At 36.0% G+C, this 23,801-nt stretch overlaps 1 protein-coding gene and 1 pseudogene across 11 annotated transcripts in view; both read left to right on the top strand.

The window, feature by feature from the left end:
- SLC30A9 (solute carrier family 30 member 9) overlaps nucleotides 1–23,801 on the top strand; it is a 74,692-nt gene that overhangs the window by 1,149 nt on the left and 49,742 nt on the right. For 4 of the 10 annotated variants that reach the window (XM_082390663.1, XM_082390670.1, XM_082390662.1 and 1 more), the window contains exons 2-5: nucleotides 8,991–9,143; nucleotides 9,874–9,908; nucleotides 21,904–21,943; nucleotides 23,174–23,236. In XM_082390663.1, coding sequence (XP_082246789.1) covers nucleotides 8,991–9,143; nucleotides 9,874–9,908; nucleotides 21,904–21,943; nucleotides 23,174–23,236 — 291 coding nt within the window. The remainder of the gene's footprint in view (nucleotides 1–8,990; nucleotides 9,144–9,873; nucleotides 9,909–21,903; nucleotides 21,944–23,173; nucleotides 23,237–23,801) is intronic. The other 6 variants (XM_082390666.1, XM_082390667.1, XM_082390668.1 and 3 more) reach the window with 4 other exon arrangements.
- On the top strand, nucleotides 18,045–20,636 carry LOC309628487 (transcription initiation factor TFIID subunit 13 pseudogene; annotated as a pseudogene). The gene is made up of 2 exons: nucleotides 18,045–18,119; nucleotides 18,549–20,636. The product of its transcript is annotated as a transcription initiation factor TFIID subunit 13 pseudogene (transcript).

Below are 23,801 nucleotides of genomic sequence, written 5' to 3'. Positions count from 1 at the left end.
AACATTTACCCAAAATTTATGTTTGAAAAAACTTGTAGCATGTTTGTGACCTTGCAGTAGAAGTTGGAAGTCGTAGTCATTCAAGTTTATAAGTAACATAAGCTAAAATAATGCGTATCTGTGCAATTATTTTAGAATATGGTCCTATCTTTTATTTGCAATAAATGTAAAAACTGGCTCTTAAAATTTCGCAAGGGTTAATTTTAACAGCACTGTTCTTGGGGCTTTTTGGTAGTGATAAAAACGTGTAACTGTGGAGTTTTCCTATAATGTAAATGTACCTGATTCTCTTGTGAACAAAATGATTCATCTGGTTGTACTGTACTCCAAAATCCCCAACTAAACTTTCTGGCCTAGTTGCTTCTATTGACCAAGCAGTTTCGGCATTTTACACTTAAATTACGTGGAGTGGCTGTTGAATTTAGTCTAAACTGCCCTTTAAGAGTGGGTAAAAAGAAGTTGAAATAGTGTAATTTGTAATCCATTATTCTCTGTCGCTGTCAAGTCGAAAATTATGTGCTCTTTGTCTCGTCCCTCTGTGAACTACAGATAATAATCACCTATCTCACCAGTCGGAATGACTGAAAAGTTGTTTGCAGTGTTTATTACCAAAAAATTAAAATGTGTTTTCATGCTTAAAAACAGTAGATGTAAAAAATAACCTTGTTTGTGCAAATTTAGTTTCAAAAATACTGAAACAGTTTTTAAAAGGGCAACCATAATTATGATAAAGCTTAAAAAATTTATTTAGAAAAAGAGTACTAATTTAGAAAAAGAGTACTAAGTACTCTTTAGTACTTAGTACTAAAGAGTACTGAGTACTAACTAAAAAGTACTAAGTTGGATGCACGTATGAAGAAAATATTTGCAGAACTTTTGGGAAAAAATTCTAAAAAATATTTTTCTTTGTCAAGTAATAAAGTTTAGTTTATGCTTCTAAAACTGCTGTGTGGCTGGGAAAAACTTATAAAGAATAAGTCGGAGGAAATCTTGAAGGAAACAACTGCTTCATTTGCATACTTAAAAATGAGAAATGTCTGTGGGTCAAACTAACACTGAAAACATTTAAAGGCAAAAAGGAAAACAATATTCTAGAGCAGCTCTGTCCAAAAGAAATATAATGCGAACCATGTATGTAATTTTGATTTGTCTGATAGCCATAATTTAAAAATTAAAAACAGATGAAATTAATTTTATTAATATATTTTATCCAGTATATTCAAAATATTTCAACACGTAATCAATATAAAAATTATTGAGATATTTTACATTATCTTTTCTTACCGTCTCTGTAGTCCAGTTTACACTTACAGCACATCTTAGTTCAGACTCCACATTTCAAGTGCTCAGTAAACAGTGACTACTGTATTGCACAGTGCACTTATAAAGTTAGTATCTCTAATTTATAAAGAGTTTTTACAAACCAACGTACATTCCAGTAGAAAAATGGGCAAAGGAAATGAATGCTTTCATAAAGCCATTCGAGTAGCCAATAAAAATGCAAAAATGTTCCATACTTAACTAATAAGCATAGAAATATAAGTCTAAAGGATTTACTACTCATTGTCTCATATTAGCTAAGTTTTTCATAGTGATTCTTCATATTGGGGCTGCAGGAAAGCAGGAACTCTCTTACTGCTGATTGGGACATATAGTTAGTTGAACAGTGTTTTGGAGGTCAGTTATTCTTTATGTTAAAAATAACTTTAGGACTTCCCTGGTGGTTCAGTGGTTAAGAATCCGCTTGCCAACGCAGGGGACACGGGTTAGAGACCTGGTCCGGGAAGATCCCACATGCCACGGAGCAACTAACCCCGTGTGCCACAACTACTGAGCCTGCGCTCTAGAGCCCGCGAGCCACAAGTACTGAAGCCCGCGCGCCTAGAGCCCGGGCTCTGCAACAAGAGAAGCCACTGCAATGAGAAGCCACGCACCGCAACAAAGAGCAGCTCCCACTCGCTGCAACTAGAGAAAGCCCGCTTGCAGCAATGAAGACCCAACGCAGACAAAAGATAAATAAATAATAAATAAATAAAACCTTACTTTAAAAAAAAAGAACTTTAAAGGTATATGCCTTCTCACCCAACAATTCTATTTAAAGGGATTTGCTTTCAAGAAATAATCAGATACGTATTAAAGTCTGTGCACAAGTTTATTATTAATAGTAGTAAATAGGTAACGTTTACAGTTAAGAAGAGTTGGAAGCGTTATGGTACAATTATTTTATCTTTATACATTTATTTATTTATTTTTGGCTGTGTTGGGTCTTCGTTGCTGCGCGCAGGCTTTCTCTGGTTGCAGTGAGTGGGGGCTACTCTTTGTTGCGGTGTGCTGGCTTCTCATTGCGGTGGCTTCTCTTGTGGAGCACGGGCTCTAGGCACACGGGCTCAGTAGTTGTGGCTCACGGGCTCTAGACCGCAGGTTCAGTAGTTGTGGCGCCCGGGCTTAGTTGCTCTGCGGCATGTGGGATCTTCCCAGACCAGGGCTCGAAACCGTGTCCCCTGCATTGGCAGGCGGGTGCTTAACCACTGCGTCACCAGGGAAGCCCTGGTACAGTTATTAAGGGCTGGTGATAGATGCAAACATTTTTTTTTAAAAATCATAATTTAGAAGAATATTTAGTGACATAGGAAAATGCTCTTGAAACTAGAAAAAATGTAGTAAGAATATATACTATGATATTACCAGTGACTTTCTCTAGAAAAATTTTTTTATTAACTTTAGTGTTTTTCAAATGATCTACACATATACTTTTAAATAATAAAAATATTACTTAGTTTCTCTAGTAAATACACCCTTTTTAAAAAAAGTTCTTTTGGCTTTGCATAAGCACTTATTTTATTTTTTCATGTATTTATGTCTTGCCTCATTTGACAATGATTTGAGATGGGAGGATGCTCCTTTAAGGACTACATGCCAAATCAACAGATACGTGCTTTTGCTTAAGTCCGAGATTAATAAAAGTATAGTTTTAAAATAAAAATATAGAAATTGACCTTTGTATTTTTTAATTTCTGTCTGCAATCTGCTAGTATTACCATACGAAAAGTAGAGTGGGAATTTAACCCCTTAAATAACTAATAGGAACATTGACAGTTATAAAAGACCATTTTGGCAGGCTGACAGCATGATTCTGTGTACTTCAGGTTAATAATAGGGTTACCTGTAAAATGAGGTTAACCACGGTATGTGCTTCGTAGGGTTTTTGTGAGTGAGGATCATTCAGGAAAGAGGTGCCAGGCATTGTAGTTGCTGGTGGTGCAGTACTGAACAAGACAGACACAGTTTCCACCTTTTCTGGAAATGAGGAATGAGAAAACATATCTAAATGCTATGAAGGAAATAAGCAGAGTGATGGGCTAGAAGGTAGCCAGCAGGGGCCATTTCATTAGCTATGCTGGCCTGGGACTCCAGCTTTTCTGAGGAGGTGGTGACTGAGCCAAGGCATGAAAAGTGAAAATGAGCAAAGCCAGCTGAACATCTGGGGCAAAGAGCAATCCAGGCAGAGCAAATAGAGACCCTAGAGACTAGACTTGTGTTCAGGAGCAGGAGGAAACGTGCTGTGGCTGGAGTATGGTTGGAAGGAGAGGGGTGTGTGAAATGAGATTTGGGAGGTATCATAGCCTTTTGGGTTGTAGGTTTAAAAAAAAAAGGAAGTGTTTTAAAAATATCATTCTGACTACTGTGTAGAGAATGGATTGGAAAGGGAAGAGTGTAAATAAGGAGATCACTGGGGGCTATTAATTAGAGTTACCTGCGCAAACAGGATTGTGGTTGGGCCATGGTAGTTAGCAGTGGAGATGGAGAGATGTAGATGGCTTTGAGGTATGTTTTGAGATATAAATTATAGTGTGATAATACAGGTAAAGCATTTCGTACAGTGGCACTTGGCAAATCCTTAATGTATTTGATATTTTTTTCCCCTTTTCCTAAGCAAATATTTACAAGAATTAAGCAAGGCAGTAGAGTTGGTGTGCCAAGATGCAGTGCAGGAAGTTGTATATTCTTTACATACTCCAAAAAAAAAAAAAAAAAGGATTCCCTATTGCTTACTCTGTTCTGGTGAAAAATCACATCGGCAATAGTGCTGAAGGTTGAGCCACCTGGTCTAGGTCACTCTTTTGCTTGCCAGATGATTAGACATAAGAGGGATTTTCCTGCATTTTTTGTTAGCTGAAAGCATAAAAGTAAACTAAAGATAGTCAGTGTGTTACTATTAGCAGTATAATATTTGAAATAATTTAACAATGGATGTATTTTTAATTTAAAATTTTAGGCATTTGGGGAAAATACAGAGAAGTATAAGGTATAGAGTAAAAATTATGCATAATCCAGATATTTCACCAGTAGCATTTTTGAATAGTTGAAATCAAGCTGTATTATTTTGTCTCCTGCTTTTTTTAATGCAACATCATGATTCAGTTATACACACACACACGTATATTCTTTTTCAGAATGTATATTTTTCAGAATATACGTATATATATTCTTTTTTAGATTCTTTTCCATGGTAGGTTATTACAAGATATTGAATGTAGTTCCCTGTGCTATACAGTAGGTCCTTGTTGTTTATCTGTTTTATATATAGTCGTGTATATATGTTAATCTCAAGGTCCTAATTTATCCCTCCCTTCTTTTCCCCTTTGGTAACCATAAGTATGTTTTCTATATCTGTGAGTCTGTTTCTGTTTTGTAAATAAGTTTATTTCTATCATTTTTCAGATTCCACATATAAGTGATATCATATGACATTTGTCTTTCTCTGTCTGACTTACTTCACTTAGTATGATAATCTCTAGGTCCATCCATCTGCAATGGTCTCTCTTTCTTTTTTTTGTTTTTTAAAAAAATATTTATTTATTTGGCTGTGCTGGATATTAGTTGCGTGCTGCAGGGTCTTCATTGCTGCGTGCGGGATCTTTAGTTGCGGCATGCCGGATCTAGTTCCCTGACCAGGGGTCGAATCTGGGCCCCCTGCATTGGGAGCACGGAGTCTTAACCACTGGACCACCAGGGAAGTCCCTGCAATGGTCTCTTAAGAAAAGAGACTGATCTCTGGAAGACTTAGGTGCAAGTTTGTCTCTGGTCCTGAAATTAGCCTGAAGCAAAACATTTCAAACCATTAAGAAATCTTTTTGTTTGTTTTTAGTTATTATTATTGCAGAAGCAACATGCACAGTAGACAGAATTGTCAGTTTGCATGGGAGAAAAAGAGTTTTTTGTATTGTTGTAGTATGAAAAGGCTAAATTTCCTCCAAAGCCAGAGTAAGTGGTAGGTGACAAACAAGATTGGAGAGAGAGGACAAAGGGTGATCAGTAGCAATGTTATTAGGAGTTGCAGAGGCAGTAACAGTAAATAAAAGCAGAGAAAAGTGATTGTTTCGACTAGACTGATAAAATACCAGTAGCTCTGCAGTCTCGATGAACAGCCTTGTATATGCAGCAAGGAGAAGTTCCTTGTCCAGGCCCATAGCGTAGTGAGCACCAAACTAAAGACTAATCTGTACCATAACATAGCTTATTTTAGAAGTCACCTTGAAGAAAGGGTATCAATGGTGGTTAATTTTTTTTGCTGTCTTTCTGCTTCCTAGAATTAATTAACAAATTCAGTAATTTATTCAACAAATGGTTGCGTTTCTACTAACATGTGTTAGGTATTCTGTTTGTTTTATTGAATCAAATGTGGTCCTGTGTATTTTTTAGAATATAAAATGTTAAAGGTAGAAACATATTCTGCAATTTCTGTGTAATTTTCAATCTTGTATTCATGGCAAATGTGTACTTTTAAAGCTGATACCTAAAATTCTACTAAAGTTAAAAATTAATTACTTTTTGAAACGGTGAGCAAGGAAGCTATCAAGATTACTAAGATAGTGTCAAAGGACACAGGAGTTGGGAATCCCCTGGCGGTCCAGTGGTTAGGACTCTGCGCTTTCACTGTTGAAGTTAAGGGTTCGATCCCTGGTCAGGGAACTAAGATCCCACAAGCCATGCGGAGAGGCCAAAAAAAGAAAAGGACACAGGAGTCAATTTGAAGAGACCCCTACTGGCCCAAAATGGGATGGACAGTTTGGACATAAATCAGGATAATGACTAAAATGGATTGATATACATCAAATGATGTTTAAATCTATGGAATCATAATGATACATACACATGCAAATTATTGTGTCACTGTTGTAGGATGGTAGGTAGTGAACTCATTATTTTGAGAACTGGTAAATAAAGGGAAAAAATTAAGCATTCAGCCTGACTTTCCTATATGAACTATACTGCTGGATAACCAAATACATGAAGGGAATTTTCTCTTTGTAGAAGTATTCTTACTAAAAAATGAAGTGATAAAACTATAATATCACCATTTTGTAACCACCTAAGGAATAAATGATTCTAGGCATTGAACAACAGCAGACACTATCACAAATAGAGACAACCAAATATTATGTGGCTCCTGGTTAAAGAACACATCACCACTTAATCAAGTAGTGTTGTCCTAATAAAAAGGAACCTGAATTTGGAGAAAGCCTTTATATCCATCGATTTATAGAACACATAGAAGTACAGGTTAAACAACACCATGGGAATTAAATCAGTAAAATTCAGACTGGAAAACAACCAGGACAAAAATTTAGTACGAACCGCTGGTTTCTTCAATATAAAAATTGCTCTAAAACACATATCCTGTAGAAAAGAGACTTAAAAGACATCTCAGTCAATTGCAGCATGTGGACCAAATTAGGATCTGTTCACATACACAACAATTATGACTTGTAACAGTGGAAATTGGAAATTGAGGATATTTGATGATATTAAGGATTTTTTTTTTTACTTGCAATGGTGGTATGGCTATGTTTTAAAAAGTTCTTATCTCTTAGAATGCATACTGAAATATTTATGAATGAAATTATTTTATGTCTGAGATTTACATCAAATTAATATGTAGGTGGGGAGATGCTGGTGCAGGCAGAGATGAAACAAGTTTGGCCATGAGTTGATAATTGTTGAAGTAATGAGTATGTGTACGTTTATTGTACTGTTTTTTTCTACCTTTGCATATATTTGAAATTTTCTGTAATAACATGTTTTAAAAATTAAGGAGAACCTTGGAAAAGATCTAGGATCGAGTCATGAAAACATTGTTCTCTTCTGAGGAAGGATTTTTAGACTGTAGTAATCCCTCTTTAAACACCTTAGCACAGTCTCTATAGAAGTGTTTCATCAGTGGGTAAAAAAAATGTTGGTGTCATAGTGTTTTTGTTAGGTAATAATCACAAAAGATATTTTGAATAGGGCTGAGAAGTCGGAACACCAGTGGCTGTGGTGAAGAAGATGCTTTCCTGGAGGGTGGGTTTCTTAGGAGAATTTGCTTTAACCCTTTCTTCACTAATTAATTTTGCTGGTAGGCTACATATTTTAACGTGCAAGAAGATACATTGTTATATTCACTTTACTCAGCCTTTAATAAGTAGAGGCAAATGATCAAAAAAACATACTGGGGGACTTCCCTGGTGGTGCAGTGGTTTAAGAATCTGCCTGCCAATCAGGGGACACGAGTTTGATCCCTGGTCCTGGAAGATCCCACATGCCATGGAGCAAGTAAGCCTGTGTGCCACAACTACTGAGCCTGCACTCTAGAGCCCGCGAGCCACAACTACTGAAGCCCACGTGCCTAGAGCTCGTGCTCTTCAACAAGAGAAGCCACCTCAATGAAAAGCCCACGCACCGCAACAAAGAGTAGCCCCTGCTCGCTGCAACTAGAGAAAGCCTGCATGCAGCAAGGAACACCCAACACAGCCAAAAATAAATAAATAAATTTATTAATTAAAAACAACAACAACAAAAACATAGTGGGCCTTCAACCAATATTTGCCAAATAAGTGAAAGAGTAAGTTGGCATGAGAAAGTTTTTGAAGAAAACAAGTTCTAAGCCTGAAATTTGAGTGAATACTTATGCTGCCTTATGTCCCTCATGCTTTTCAGATTATCTTCAGTGTTCACAATAATTGATGTTCCTGATGAATTCTCTGAGCCATTAAAAAATTTATTTTTCTTGATTTTGGAAGGCAATCTACACATGCACATACATGAATTAACATTTTGGGAAGAAACTTGACTGTTTCTAATGATATAATTTCATTATTTCATCTAAAACTTTAGAAAATATATAAATTATACCTAAACAAGATTTTCGAGTTTTAAGTACTCAGCGTAAAAAAATAAAAGCAACAGGGTCACATGAGAGTAGAGACAGATAGATTTACTTTTCTACCAGTTGGATGCAAATGTGGAATATATTTTCCTTCTGTATTTCAGCCCTCTAAAGCTCACAGTCAGCCCAGATGCAACAGCTAAAGTGCTTTGTAATTAGTCTTCTATTCTTCCCTCAATTAGAATTCCCATATACTGAGAAATCTCACCAAATGTTGATCTAATTATCTGATTTAAAAACATCAGTGACAGTATGAATGACTGATTCATATAATTCACATATTGATTGTGAAATGAAAGATGACTCAGTCTCCAGCTAGCAGAAGGAAGATGCAGGGTAGTTTTGAGTAGGACACACTCCTGACCTTCCCCCTCTCAGAGTTCTTATTCTGAAAAGTACATTATACCATTTTTTTTATCATGCAACCAGCATACAAAATAAAGAATATCTTTTATATGCCGGAGACCTTTCAGAACAGCTGAATAATACGAATATTTTGATTTTATATAATTTTAAAAGTTTCCATGTAAATAAATTTGCAAATTAGGGGAAAAAAAGGAATATTTTCTTTTCCTTTACAAAATATAGACCCTGTATACCTAGGGCTCAATGAAACACCTCCACGGAAAGGGTGGCTTAGCATTGTGCATTTGGCTATTTAACAGGATGAAAGTTTTACTGTTATTCTGTAAAATTATTCTCTTATCATAGGTATGTTTTATTGGGTATAAAAATCCTTATTATTAGTTTGTTTGAAATTTAAAAAATTTTTTTCTTTTAGAATGGCAGAATTTAGTGACATTTGGAAGCTTTTCAAATATTGTTCCCTGTTGCACACTGAATCAAGTAAAGTTGTATTCCACAAATGTTCAGAAAGAAGGACAGGGATCACAAACTCACAAAATGGAAAAAGTACCATCATTTGACGAAGCAGGTATGTATAAATCTTTTAAAATAGTTTTTTTTCTGTATACCGGGATAGTTTGCATAAGATTATTTGTTCCTTGAATGTTTTATAGAACTTACATGTAAAACCATCTGGACTAGTGTTTTCTTGGTGAGGAGTCATTAAACTACTAACTTAATTTCTTTTAATTTTTCTATTTCATTTTGACTCTATTTTGGTAAGTTCTGTTTTTTTCTAGGAATTTATCCACTTCAACTAAATTTTTAATTTACTGACATAAAGTTCATGGTACTCTCTGTATACTTTTAGCAGCATATGTAGTTACACCCTTTTTTCCATTCCTAGTGGTGTTTGTCTTATTTTCTTGATTAATTTTGCCAAAGCTTTGTCTATTTTATTATTTTTCCAAGTAATTTTTTTTACTTTATATCATATGTTTGTCTCTTATTAATTTCTACTCTTACCTTAAATATATTCTCCTTTCTGCTTCCTTTGTATTTACTCTGTTACTCATTTTTTAACTATCAGTTAGCTATTTTGCTCATTAATTTTGAACCTTTCTTTTCTAAAGTAGGAATTTAAGCCATAGTAACTCTGATGGTAGATTTGACATTCTTTCTTTTAGTTTTACCTAAAATTTTGCATTGTGTGTTTTGAAGCTATGTTGTTAGATGCATACACATGTAGAATTGTTACATAACACTGATGAATTAGACCTTTTATTGTTATGTAACAACTCTTTTTTTTTTTTTTTTAGTGACATCTCCACCAGATTTCATTGGTATTTGCCTGGTATAATTTTTCCTGTCCTTTGGCTTTAACCTTTTTTTGTCCTAATTTGATAATCTTTGTCTTTTAACTGAAAGTTTAGTCTGTTTACATTTACTGTAATCATCGATATGTTTGGACATATTTCTGCCATTGTATCATGTGCTTCCCTGTGCGTTTTTTTTTTTTTTTAATTCCTTTTTTACCTTCTAAAAAAACCTTTTTTTTTCTCATTCCATTATCCCCTCTCCCTCATACACAGAAACAACACACACTTGCTTGGGAGTTATATACTTTATGTCTGTACTAAAGTCTAAAGGTAATTGAAAAGTTTACTTTCCTTCTGAAAAGTACAAAGAACTTAGAATGTTTTAACTCTGGTCACCCCCTCCGAACTTACATGTGATTTGTTTGCTAGTATTTTGTGTCTATTCTGCTCTCTTTTCCTTCTATAAAATAAACATTGCTATTTGTTTAAATTTATCTAAAATCTTTGTTAACCATCTTTTCTTATTTCTCTGCTCTTTCTGTCTGATGTAGAATACATCCTATAGAAATTCCTTTAGGTGAGGATCTTTCATGGTAAAGGCACATTTTAATATCTTATTCCATTGTCTTTTGGCTTTCACTGTTGTTGTTGAGAAGTCAGATATCATGCCTTTGTTTCCATGTCTTTTCTGTTTGTCTGCTTTTTAAATTTGATTAACTTTATTTTGAAAGTCTTTTTCTTTGGTGTAAACTGCAGTTTTACTATGAAGTGACTAGGTGTGTATTTCTTTATATTTACCCTGCCTGAGATTTGTTGGGCTTCCTGGATCTGAGAATTGGCATTTTTCTATCAATACAATTCTGTAATTCTACAATTCTCTGTCACTGTCCCTTGAAGTATGTATTACCCCCTCTCATTTCTCTTTTATCTCCTTTTGGAACTCTAGTTAGAAATATTTTGGATCTTCTTGCTTTATTTTCCCTGTCTCTAAACCTCTCTGACATACTTTGTATTTCTTTATCTTTCTGGCCTGGATCCTGGACTATTTCCTTAGGTCTACCTAGTTCACTAATTCCCTCTTTAGTTGCCTCTAATCTGCTGGTTGGTACGTCTGTTGTGTTTTTAATTTTAATAATTATATTTTTCATTTCTAGAAATTATTTCTATTTTTCATCTTGCTTGGTTGGTCTCTTGTTCCTTGCTTATGTTTTCAAACTTCTCTATTATTAGGCGTATTAAACATAGCTATTTTATAATCTGTGACTGAAAATTCTGCTATCTGAAATCTTTTGGTTCTTACTGTATTATCTTTTTCCTCTGTTTCTTGCTCTCTCATTCATGATGCCCTATCTGTTTTTAAACTGAGAAGTGTTCATTTTCCATGCAGTTTTATATCTTGGAACTATTTGATGTCTCTGATTGAGGATGTGTTCCTGCATAGAGAGTTTGCGTTTGCCTCTGTTAGCTGCTGGGGACACAACTTGGGACCACATTAAATTAAAGTTAGCTTAAGATTTTTGGACCACGTTAGTAGCATGAATTCAGACTATAAACTTGTGTGAGCTGCCTTATCCTTAGGATTTTCAGGGGAGTTTTTTTCTTCTCCACTATGTGACACCAGAGTAGGTGCAGGCTTGCTTCCTTGCTATCCCCTTCTCTGTGTGTTTTTGCTAGGTCACAGTAATGCCAAGTGTCTAGCTTTTTTTCTGGGTATCTCCTGTTAGACTCTCCATCTTTAGCAGAACCTAGTTTTATTCTTTGTTCTCCCATGCCCCTTGCAGCTGTGGAAGTAGAAGCTCAAAGAATGAAAGCTTCAACAGAAATCATCGGGAAAAAACTGGCTTTGGTCTGCTCTCTTATTCTGCAGAGGTCCTGCTTTCCCTTCATTTTTGCCCTCTTCACATCGTTTTGCTAGCTTAGCAATGCATTTGAAAAGTTTTTTTTCTAGTCTGCTGTGCAGCATTAAAAAGAAGTCCTTTATTTATTCATTAATTTATTCAAGAAATATTTATTGAGCACTTTTTATGTGGCAGCAAATGAGAATGACTCTCTGAGTTTATATTCTCTTTATTACTAAAATAGAAAATTAAGCAAAGAAAGTATAGTAAGTACTGTGATAGAAGAAATACTGTGTGCTGGAGGGACACCTAACTGAGTCTTGAGTGGTTGAGGAAGGTTTCCATAGGAAATGATATCTAATTAGTGACCTGAAAGTAGGCATTGGTGTGATGAATGGTGGAGAAAAAAGGTAACACTGCAAGTAACTTAGTGTGACTAGACTAGTGAGTAGAGGACCTCGTGGTGAGCTTGGTAGTTTTGAAAGTACAAGGGGTGAAACTCAGGAGGTAAACAGTAGTCAGATTAGGGTTTTGTTCAGGAGTTTGGGCTGTTTTGTAGGCAGTGGGAATCTATTGGAGTATTTTAAGTAGAGGAAGTGCTTAATCAGACTTAAGATTTTAGAAAGATAAGTAGATGCAGACTGGAAAACAGATTGCAAAGGAGGGAGACTGAAAACAGTAATACAAATGAGGCTGTAGTCTAGGTTAATGTCAATGATTTTTTTAAGAGAGTAGGTGAACACAAGAGATTTAGGAGCTGAATAATTAAGACCTGTTGATTGAATTTGCAGGACTGAAATAGAGGGTCAAGTAAAGGACAGTGCATGGTTACTGGATTGGATTGGGTGATTGTGTCGGTGATTTCATTGATTTCTAAAATTAGGGGACTTCTCTGGTGGCGCAGTGGTTAAGAATCTGCCTGCCAATGCAGGGGACGTGGGTTTGATCCCTGGTCTGGGAAGATCCCACATGCCGCAGGGCAACTAAGCCTGTGCGCCACAACTACTGAGCCTGTGTTCTAGAGCCTGTGCGCCACAACTACTGAGCCTGCGTACTGCAACTACTGAAGCCCGTGCGCCTAGAGCCTGTGCTCCGCAACAAGAGAAGCCACCGCAATGAGAAGCCCACGCACCGCAATGAAGAGTAGCCCCCGCTCGCCGCAACTAGAGAAAGCCCGTGTGCAGCAATGAAGACCCAACACAGCCAAAAGTAAATAAATAAAATAATTAATCTATAAAAAAATAAAATTAGGAATACCAAAGCTGGAGTATATATTAATGAGAAGGTGAGGATTCAGTCTTGGACATCTGAATCATAGGTGCCTCTGGGGCATCTTAACAGATGACTAGTAGGCAGTTGGTTATACTACTTTTCTACCGTGAGACATGGTCTCTTGGCTGGATTACTGCAGTAGCCTCTCCCGGGGCTCCTTGCTTCCACTCTTACTTTCTCATTATATTTCAGCCAAGCCAGTCTCCTTTTGGTTCTTAGAAAATACCAAACTTATTCTTGTTTTAGGGTGTTTGCTCTAGTTGCTTTTTCTTTCCAAGATGCCCTTCTTCATGTGGCTGACCCTTTTGGTCATTTACATCTTTTTTTTTTAATATAAATTTATTTATTTATTTATGTTATTTTTGGCTGCGTTGGGTCTTTGTTGCTGCGCACGGGCTTTCTCTGGTTGTGGTGAGTGGGGGCTACTCTTCGTTGTGGTGCATGGGCTTCTCATTGCGGTGACTTCTTGTTGTGGAGCACGGGCTCTAGGCTTGCAGCTTCAGTAGTTGCAGCACTCAGGCTCAGTAGTTGTGGCTCGTGGGCTCTAGAGCACAGGCTCAGTAGTTGTGGCGCACGGGCTTAGTTGCTCTGCAGCATGTGGGATCTTCCTGGACCAGGGCTCGAACCCATGTCCCCTGCATTGACAGGCGGATTCTAAACCACTGTGCCACCAGGGAAGTCCTGGTCATTTACACCTTAAATGACATGTCAGCTCTGCATACCCAGTCAGTCTTTAATATTACACTCATTTTAATTCTCTGTGTAGCTAACACTTATTACTGACTGTTACTTTCAGTATCTGCTTTATTTTTCTCCCCGTTTCCAAGCTTCGTAGCAGGAACTTCAGTGCCTAGAGCAGTGGTTTGCACATAGTAGGGGTTTAATATTTTGTAAATAAGTGAATACATAGAGTTCTAACCTGGGGATAGAGATTTAGGAGTTATTAGCTACACCCAGGTGGTAACTGAAGTCATGAGTGTGTTTGAGACAGTAGAGGGAGAGAGTTTAGATTGGGGAGATAAGAGCTAGTACAAAATCCCCAGTGAGTAAGGGACAGGTGGAAGAGGAGGAGCTTGCAAAGAATACTTGAGGAGGTGCAGTCTGGAGAGGTAAGAGAAAAGCCAAGGAGAGTATGGTGTTAGGAGAAGAGAGTATTTGAAGAAGAAGAATAAACATTTCAAGACTGTCTTTCACAGGGAAGATTTTACAGATTCCTTGAGAAACCTGTGTTTATGTTTATGATGCCTGTTTTTCATCCTTTTCGCTAAGCCTCATCTTCTCTTGGGCTTACTATGCAGTTTTAGCCAGTTTCTTCTCTTTTCCTTGTGGTGATGGAGAACTGCTGGGGTAAATATTGATTGAGAGTTTGATATTAGAGGATGAAGGAATGGAGAGTGTCATGAGTCCCTAAGTTCCAGAAATAAGCATATTTATTAGAACATTGAAATGGGAGAAGAAACAGGTGATGAAATAATATAATTAAAGGTAAAACATGTTATAATGCTCTTCTGAGGTGAACATCGACTCAGGCAAAAATATTTAATGTTGCTTCCACTATACAAAAGGCTTGAAATTGAAATCTGTGACTAGGTTTCTTTTTTCTCTGCTGACTGAAATTAAGATGTTAGTTTATTATATTAGGAGTACATTGTTTATTGATGGTTTTATTTTGGGCTCAAGTTTTCAGAATTTGCTTAGGCCAAATTAGACCTTGTTAGCCATCAGATAGACAGCAAGTAATTGCTTGATTGAAAGATAATTTGTATATTTAAGAGTTTGAGATTGACTTCTGAATAATTCAGATCACATGATAAAGTCAGAAACAGCTCATTAAGAGGCAGAGACTTGCTAAGGAATCCTTACGTTTTTAAGGAGCATTCAGATGTTTTAAATTTTAGTAAAATCAGTTTTAATTTTGCTAATGACAGCAGATGTGTGGCAAACAGCCAGGGCTTGAGCTTAAAACAAATTTCTAGAGATATTCATGGATAGAATGTCTGGTTACTTATTGAAATCATAAAGATTCTACTCCAGTGATCCAGTGTAAGTTTATTAAGATGGTGGTGTACAAAAAAAGTATTCATACATGTGTTTGAGGCATTTACTAGCATTTCTTGTTTGTGATTCTTTTTTGCTGCACTGGGTGGCTTGTGGGATCTCAGTTTCCCAAACCAGGGACTGAACCTGGGCAATGGCAGTGAAAGCCCAGAATCCTAACCACTAGGCTGCCAGAAACCTCCCTGTGATTCGTAACACTATATAATTAGTAATGTCTAGACAGTTTGTGGTGAGAAGAATATCCAGAAGTATCAGTTTTAGAGCAACTTATTTTATGTGATTTGTTTGAATGACTTTGATCATTGTAGAAAGGAAGGTTGTCTGTGAAACTTTAGACAGTAGATTTCAGTTGTTCAGACACTAGGTGAGTGTTGAAAGCTTATTATTCTACCACCCTGTCCCTTCACTTTTCTCTGCCCAGGGCTCTATTCCCCAAAACAAAATTTTTAAGTAATTGATATATAGATTCTATAGATAAAGATGCTTTAGAATTAGTTTGCTGTGTAGGTAGACAAAAATAAAATATCAGTTATTTAACTGATCAGTGTCAAATGTTATAAGCCATAGTTATTAATTAATTAAATAGAAGTGTGTTTAAGCCTTTTTTTTTTTTTTTCTAATATGCCATCATAACCTACTTAGGATCTGATGAATAGTTAAAATAAAGCCTTTTTGGATTTTCTGTACGTTTTAGTTATCAAAACATACCATGTTGGAAGCAACCTAAGTGTCCATCGACAGATGAATGGATAAAGAAGATGTGGCACATATATACAATGGAATATTACTCAGCCATAAAAAGAAATGAAATTGAGTTATTTTTAGTGAGGTGGATGGACCTAGAGTCTGTCATACAGAGTGAAGTAAGTCATAAAGAGAAAAACAAAACCGTATGTTAACACATATATATGGAATCTGAAAAAAAAAAAAAAAGGTTCTAATGAACCTAGGGGCAGGACAGGAATAGAGACACAGACAAGGGCAGGACAGGAATAGAGACACAGACGTAGAGAATGGACTTGAGGACACGGGGAGGGGGAACGGTAAGCTGGGACGAAGTGAAAGAGTAGCATTTACATATATACGCTACCACATGTAAAATAGATAGCTAGTGGGAAGCAGCTGCATAGCACAGGGAGATCAGCTTGGTGCTCTGTGACCACCTAGAGGGGTGGGATAGGGAGGGTGGGAGGGAGACGCAAGAGGGAGGGGATATGGGGATATAAGTATACATATAGCTGATTCACTTTGTTATACAGCAGAAACTAACACAACATTGTGAAGCAATCATACTCCAATAAAGATGTTAAAAAAAAAAAAGAAAAAAAAAGTACCATGTTAAGTCATTTCCCCAGTGGCTTTTGCTGAAAAGTAAGAGATATACTAAAAATTACATGTAAGAATTTTTTGCTTTTATTTCAGAGAGTTTTGCTTTTGTTAATGCCTAGTCTGTTGACATTTAATTTATACATAAGAGCATTAAAAGAAGGGAAATCAGTGGATAGGGAGAAATTCTGATCAAGATAGCAATAGCGTTGTTGAATGAATGCTCTGAGGTAACTGTTCTGCTTCTCACTTATTGGAGTGATAGACAAAATATACAAAGAGAAAACTGAAGGAGTAGTTGGACTCAAAAAAAGGTATGTTATGTCCAAGAAGTGGAACAGAACATGCCAGGCTCTGGGTTTGTAAGCAGGCACTGGCAGCCAGGAGTTTGGCTTGTTTGGGGTAATGGATCTATAAGTGCTCCATGCATACCCGGGTATTGGAGTCAGACTCACTGCATGAACTTAGCCACCCACCCTCAAACAGGAGGCTGAAGCTAGCCTCTTCCATTTGTTACCTGAGGTTCTGTCTTGTAGGAGGCTGTTGGGTAGGGAGGCAAGAGGAAGAACGTGAACTGAAACCTGCTGTTTGCTGGCTTGGAGACTGAACTGAGGGGTCGGAATTTCAAACTGGCAGTGTGAGGTCTGGTTCAGGACAGAAGGGTCAGATTGAGTTCTGGGCACTAGAGCATGAGGAGGAGAGTGAAAGGATATATCCTTCAGAATAAGTTTGCAAATTCTAAAATTTAAAAGTGCACGAAGGATCATATTGCAATATATAAATGAATCGAATCAATATGTTATATACCTTAAACTTACAAAACATTATATGTCAGTTATATCTCAGTAAATCCTAACGCTAAGAAAGCCAGCAAAATCAACAATCAAATATGAATTAACTCCAGATGATGTTAAAATAACAGCCTGAATTGCTTTATTTATTTATTTTTATTAATTAATTAATTTATTTTTGGCTGTGTTGGGTCTTTGTTGCTGTGTGCGGGCTTTCTCTAGTTGTGGCGAGAGGGGGCTACTCTTCGTTGCAGTGCCCGGGCTTCTTATTGTGGTGGCTTCTCTTTTTTTTTTTTTTTTGTGGTGGCTTCTCTTGTTGTGGAGCAGGGGCTCTAGGCGCGCGGGCTTCAGTAGTTGTGGCTAGCGAGCTCAGTAGCTGTGGCTTGCGGGCTCTAGAGTGAAGGCTCAGTAGTTGTGGCACACGGGCTTAGTTGCTCCGTGGCATACGGGATCTTCCCGGACGAGGGCTCAGACCCATGTCCCCTGCATCGGCAGGTGGATTCTTAACCACTGCACCACCAGGGAAGTCCCCAGAATTGCTTTAAATAAGTTTAATATCCTCAAAAGAATAAATGAAGTACTCATATTTTGAAACACAAACTGGCAGAAATAAAAGCAGAACAAGGAAATCTGGGAAAGAGCCAACTATAGAGCTTACAAATGAAAGTGTAATCACTAAAGTACGAATTTAATAAATAGCCATAGTCAAGTAGAGAATTAGTAAATTGAAATTCACCCTGAATGAGCATAGGAAAGCAAAAAGATTTTCCAAGAAAATGAAAAAGCTTTAAAAAAGCATGAAGCTCTAGCCTATATTTAATAGGCATTTCAGAGAGAGAGAGAGAAAGAATAGAGAAATGGTGGAGAAATTATATATAAAGAGATAATGGATGAGAATTTTTCAGAATTTGAGAAAAACAAGGATCTTCAGATCAAAAATACACTTTTAGTACTAAACAGGGTAAATGAAAAGAAACCCATAGATTTCAAAACTGAAACAAGAAACAACCCAACTTAAAAGTTTCCAAAGAGAAAGTCAGCCTGCTATCAGTACAATTGTTGCTCTCTTGAAGTAGACTTTTTATCTGCAACAATATGCAGAAAATAAGGGAGGAGTGATTTGGAGTAATAGCCATGGAAGGGTAAGAAGAAAAATAAATGTTACCCTAGAATTTTATACTTGTCTAAATAATCATTCTAGAGGGAAGGCAAAAATAAAAACATTTCACATATATAAAGATGACTATCATTTACTACTAACCTACCCACATTAAGAAAAAACTATTCAAATATGTATTTTTATAAGATGCAGAGTAAACTCAGGGAAAGAAGCGTTGGGATATAAAAGGGACAGTGAAAAGCAAGAAATGGATAAAATGTGTTGATAAAGTTAATTATTGATAGTAAAAATAATAAACATTTTATATTAAATGCTAAAATTTTAGTCAAGAGTAATAAGATAGGGCTGGCTGCTGGGATAGCAGATGAAGAAGAAGATCCCACCTTTGAGGAAGAAAATGAAGAAATTGGAGGAGGTGCAGAAGGTGGGCAGGGTAAAAGAAAGAGACTTTTTTCTAAAGAATTATGGTGTATGATGTATGGGTTTGGGGATGACCAGAATCCTTATACTGAGTCAGTAGATATTCTTGAAGACCTTGTCATAGAGTTCATCACTGAAATGACTCACAAGGCAATGTCAATTGGAAGACAAGGTCGGGTACAAGTTGAAGATATCATCTTCTTGATTCGAAAGGACCCAAAAAAGTTTGCTAGGGTTAAAGACTTGCTTACTATGAATGAAGAATTGAAACGAGCTAGAAAAGCATTTGATGAAGCAAACTATGGATCTTGACACCTTTTGTACTTTTTGAAGCTTCATTATTTTCTGGGGAAACCATATTTAATAACTATATTTTCCACAGTAAGGTTCTGATATCTAGCTATGTCAATGAAAGATAGAGAACCACAAAGTTTTCAGTCTTTATTTTCATGTCTTCAATTTTAGAGTGTTATTTGAGCCTTTAATTGCCTGCCATTATATTACCATACTTTGAATTACTTACTGGATTTTAATGACCACATGTACGTCAAAGTACCTTGCAAACCATTCAGTTCCTTCTGATTTTTTGCCATTGTAGGCTGTACTGTGGCTGTTTAATATGTGAAATCTAAATGGTACCTTTGATAGCTAAGACATGTGTTTCATGTTTCTGAAGTTTTTAGATTACAGTAGTCTAAGTTATTAAAAGATAGTGAACTGGTTTGTGTTTCTTTTAAGGAGAAAATGATAGAAAATACAGCCTTTTTAAAGAGTGTTTATTTGTCTTAAGATAATTTGTTTTAATACTCTTCTTTAGATAACGAGTGATTTTTTTTGATTTTAATTTTTTTATTTTTTGAGAAACTTAAAAGTTTCCTATGAATGCTTCTGTGTTGGAAGACCTATTTGATTTAAAATCTTTGGGGCTTATACAGTTTGTCAGGTTTTAAGAGAACTCATTTTCCCAGGTCAAATTAAAGCTTCTAAATGTAAGTATTTTCAGTAGCAGGAATGGCATTGCTGAAAAAGCTGATGGTAGGATAAGCATTTGGGGTAGTGTTTTATTAACATATTTGTTAGTACCTGTTCATTGTGGAAATGTGTACTTGACTAAGACCATGTGTGGCTATGGAAACCACTTTTGTAGTTCAGCATATACAGGTTTTGTGTGTATTTAGCTTACTGTATTATTCTTGCACTTAGCGTAAAGTAAGGATTTAAAATTGCATTTAAGGGGATCATTGGATATTACTGTTTGTGAAACTGAATGTTTTGTGTGCCGCTTATAAACATTATCTATGAATCAGTACTTAGGAAAATTTTACTTAACCTATCAATATAAGGAATAAAGTATGAAAAATTAAAAAGATTAAAAAAAAAAGAGTAATAAGATAGAAGAAGTTTTCAGTGGTTAAAGGTTTTTTTCTTGTTCAGAGGAAGGTAGAGATGGGGAATGACTTAACAGATGGTTAGAAAGATTTATAGGAAAGTATGTATGTTAAATTTCTAAATGGAATCATGAAAACAATAGAACTATAATCTTATAAATTCGAAGCCAGCGTGGGCGTGGGGTGAGAGGAGGATATAGAAAACTTTATGAATCTAACAGATGGCAGGATAGGCAAAAGAAAAATAAAAACAAAGGAAAAAAAGGATGGTAAGCTGAAGTCAGACAATAAGGTGGCAGAAGTCTAAATCAGGTAACCAAGTAGTCAGTCAGGTTTCATGGTGTTGCCTATCATTTATATATACTCATATTCTAAATATGTAGAAATGGTTCATTTCCATTTATTTCATCATTTCCACCTCTATATAAAATAAAATCAATATTTCCTTGATTCCATTCTCTTTTCCAGCTCTTACTGAAAGTCCAGATATTGCTTTCACTTCCTCATCTCCCATTCTCACCTCAACCTGTTGCTCCGTCCCTACTCTTCCTGCTGAAACTGCTGTTGTCAAAAGGTTGCCAGTGATCTTCATGTTGCTGATCCAGTTTTCGCTTCTATCCTCTTTTCCCAAAAATACACAAATATCTACTTATAAATCAATTATTGTTTTAAACATAGACGTAATGTAGGAAAGTGGTTAAGAGAGGAGACTAATCGAAATGACTTGGGTTTCAATCCTGACTGTACTTCCATGTTTAAAATACTAGCTGTGTGACTTTGAGGGAAGTTCCAAAACTTCCTGAATAAGATGAAGATAATAATAGTACTTACCTCAGAGCAGTTTTGTGAGGATTAAATGAAATAATGCATGTAAAACACAGAGTGTACTGTATGTGGCACATGGTAAATACCTAGTAAATGTTAGCTATTGTTAATAAGCTCCAAAATGTTATATTATTGAATGAAGATATAAATATAATAAGAGAAAAGGTTTTAAGGGTGAGATTTTTATTACAAAATATTTGATACATATAAAAGAATACATGCTATGTATATGTAAGTTAGAAAGCATAATAACATCAACGCCTGGGAATTTACCACCTAACCTGAGAACCTTGCATTCTTTTTTTTTTAAACTTTTAATTTTATTTATTTATTTATTGTTTATTTGGCTGTGTTGGGTCTTCGTTGCTGCATGTGGGCTTTCTCCAGTTGTGGCAAGCGGGGGCTACTCTTCATTGTGGTGCACGGGCTTCGCATTGCCGTGACTTCTCTTGTTGCGGAGCACGGGCTCTAGGTGCGCAGGCTTCAGTAGTTGTGGCTCGCGGGCTCTAAAGTGCAGGCTCAGTAGTTGTGGCGCACGAGCTTAGCTGCTCTGCGGCATGTGGGATCTTCCCAGACCAGGGCTCGAACCCATGTCCCCTGCATTGGCAGGCGGATTCTTAACAACTGTGCCACCAGGGAAGCCCCTATTGTATGTATTCTTTTGTGATTTACTTTTTTCATTAAAATTGTTTGCTATGATTTATCTTAATGGTGTATGTGTCTAGTTCATTAATTTTTATGGAGATAATTATAGCATGTACTTTTGGGGGTTGTTGTGTGAATTGAGTTGATGCATGTAAAGTGCTTAGGATAGTGCTTGCTCAAAGAAAGATAGCCATTATGTTTATTCTTCTTCACTGCTGTATGAGTTTTTTTTTTTTAATTGGAGTGTAGTTGCTTTACACTGCTATGTCAGTTTCTGCTGTATAGCAAAGTGAATCAGCCATACGTATACATATATCCCCTCTTTTTTGGGTTTCTTTCCCATTTAGGTCACCACAGAGCACCGAGTAGAGTTCCCTGTGCTGTACAGTAGGTTCTCATTAGTTATCTATTTTATACATAGTAGTGTATATATGTCAATCCCAATCTCCCAATTCGTCCCCCAACCCCCATGAAATGTTGTTGTATGAATATAACATGGTTTGTTTATCTGTTCTCATGCTGATGGACATTTGGGTTGTTTCCAGTTTGAAACAACAGAACACAGTACTGCTTTGAACGAATGTTCATGTACCTCTCTCCTTGTACCCTTGTACAAGTTTCTATGTGCCAAGTATATTGACCTAGCAGTAGAATTGCTAGGTAATAGGTTATGCTTGTGTTCAACTTCATTAGATAGTGCCAACTTGTTTACCAAGGTAATTGTGCCTGTTTATATTTCTACCAGCGGTGTATGAGTTCCCGTTGCTCCATACCCTTGCCAACATTAGGTATTATCATATTTTTTTATTTTTTGTAATCTGATGGCTGTAAAACAGCATCTTGTGATTTCATTTGGATTCTGTTAATAATGAGGCTATCGTCTCTTCATATGTTTATTGGTTATTTGTATTTCCTTTCCTGTGCAAGTTTGTTCTTGTCTTCTGCCCTTATTTTTTCTAATGGGTTGTCTTTTTGTTAATAGATCTGGAGGAATTGTTAAATATTCTTGATAGTTATCCTTTGTTGATTATATTTGCTGGATATATCTTCTCCTAATTAAGTCATTAATTTACCTGGAATTGGTTGTTTATGGTGTGAGGTAGATTCCAGTTTTTTCATTAAATTTTTTGGAGGGGAGGGAGTTGTACAGTTGTTCCAATAACCACTTAATCGTCATCCTTTCTTCATTGAATAGTATCTATAGAACAGTTTTGGGTGGAAAAATTGACAGCATGTGCCCTTGTTTTAAAGCGGTGCATCTAAATTTTCACCATTGAATGCAATGTTTGTTGTAGGTTTGCTTTACCCTTTAAGGAAATTCCTTTTTGTCCTAGTTTTCTTAAAAAGGTTTGAAACTTGCATGGGTGCTGAATTTTATTAAATGCTCTTTGTTTAGCTCCTGAAATGATTCTATAGTTTTTCTCCTTCAATCTGTTAATGAGGGGAATTAATAGCTTTTCTAATGTTTAACTGCTCTTTCATTCCTAGGATAAATCCAACTTGGTCTGTGATAATATTATCTTTTGTATACATTGCCAGATTGTCAGCTAATATTAAGTTTATAGGTTTGTATGAAAACAACTGCTTAATACAACTTTTTAAAAATGAACTTTACAGCAGAGAATATTGGTGCAGAACTGAAAGCTCCACTTATTAAGCAAGAACCTCTCCAAGTAAGAGGTAAATATATTTTATTCTATTTTTTATTATAATGGTGTTTTGAATTAAATATATAAAGTTAGTTTATATAGAGCTCTTTATAATTATAAGGGTATATTCATTTTTCTTTAAATATATTGACCATAAAGATTTATTCTATTTATAAACTAATTTTCTATTGAAGTTTACTTTACATTTTTTTTTTTTTTTTTTTTTTTTACTTTACATTTTGGTCATAAATTTTATGGAAATTCTTTTTTCAAAAGCCCAAAGAAAGGAGTAATGGCAAATAAAAATCATCAATTGCTTTATCATTTTTAGAAAAATAATGTGATTAATAAAGAACAAGAGGCCAACACCTACAGCTTGTTCAAATCCAGGTAGAGTTTGGACATTCTTGTCTGATTTCCTTTTCTGGGAGTGATTGAGTGATGAAGGAATTCTTGTTTGCAGCTCTCTTCTTTATAACGTGCTATGGCTCCCATCTCCAAAGTAGCATGTTTCACGGAGGTACTAATTCTGTGATTAGGAGCACCATGGCTTTGGTGTCAGACAAAAGTGGATTCAATTTGTAACTTCAGGACAT

The sequence above is a fragment of the Balaenoptera borealis genome (genome assembly GCF_965194805.1).
Source record: "Balaenoptera borealis genome assembly, chromosome: 4".
NCBI classification, from domain to species: Eukaryota; Metazoa; Chordata; class Mammalia; order Artiodactyla; family Balaenopteridae; genus Balaenoptera; species Balaenoptera borealis.
This window is presented reverse-complemented; position numbering and strand designations above follow the sequence as displayed.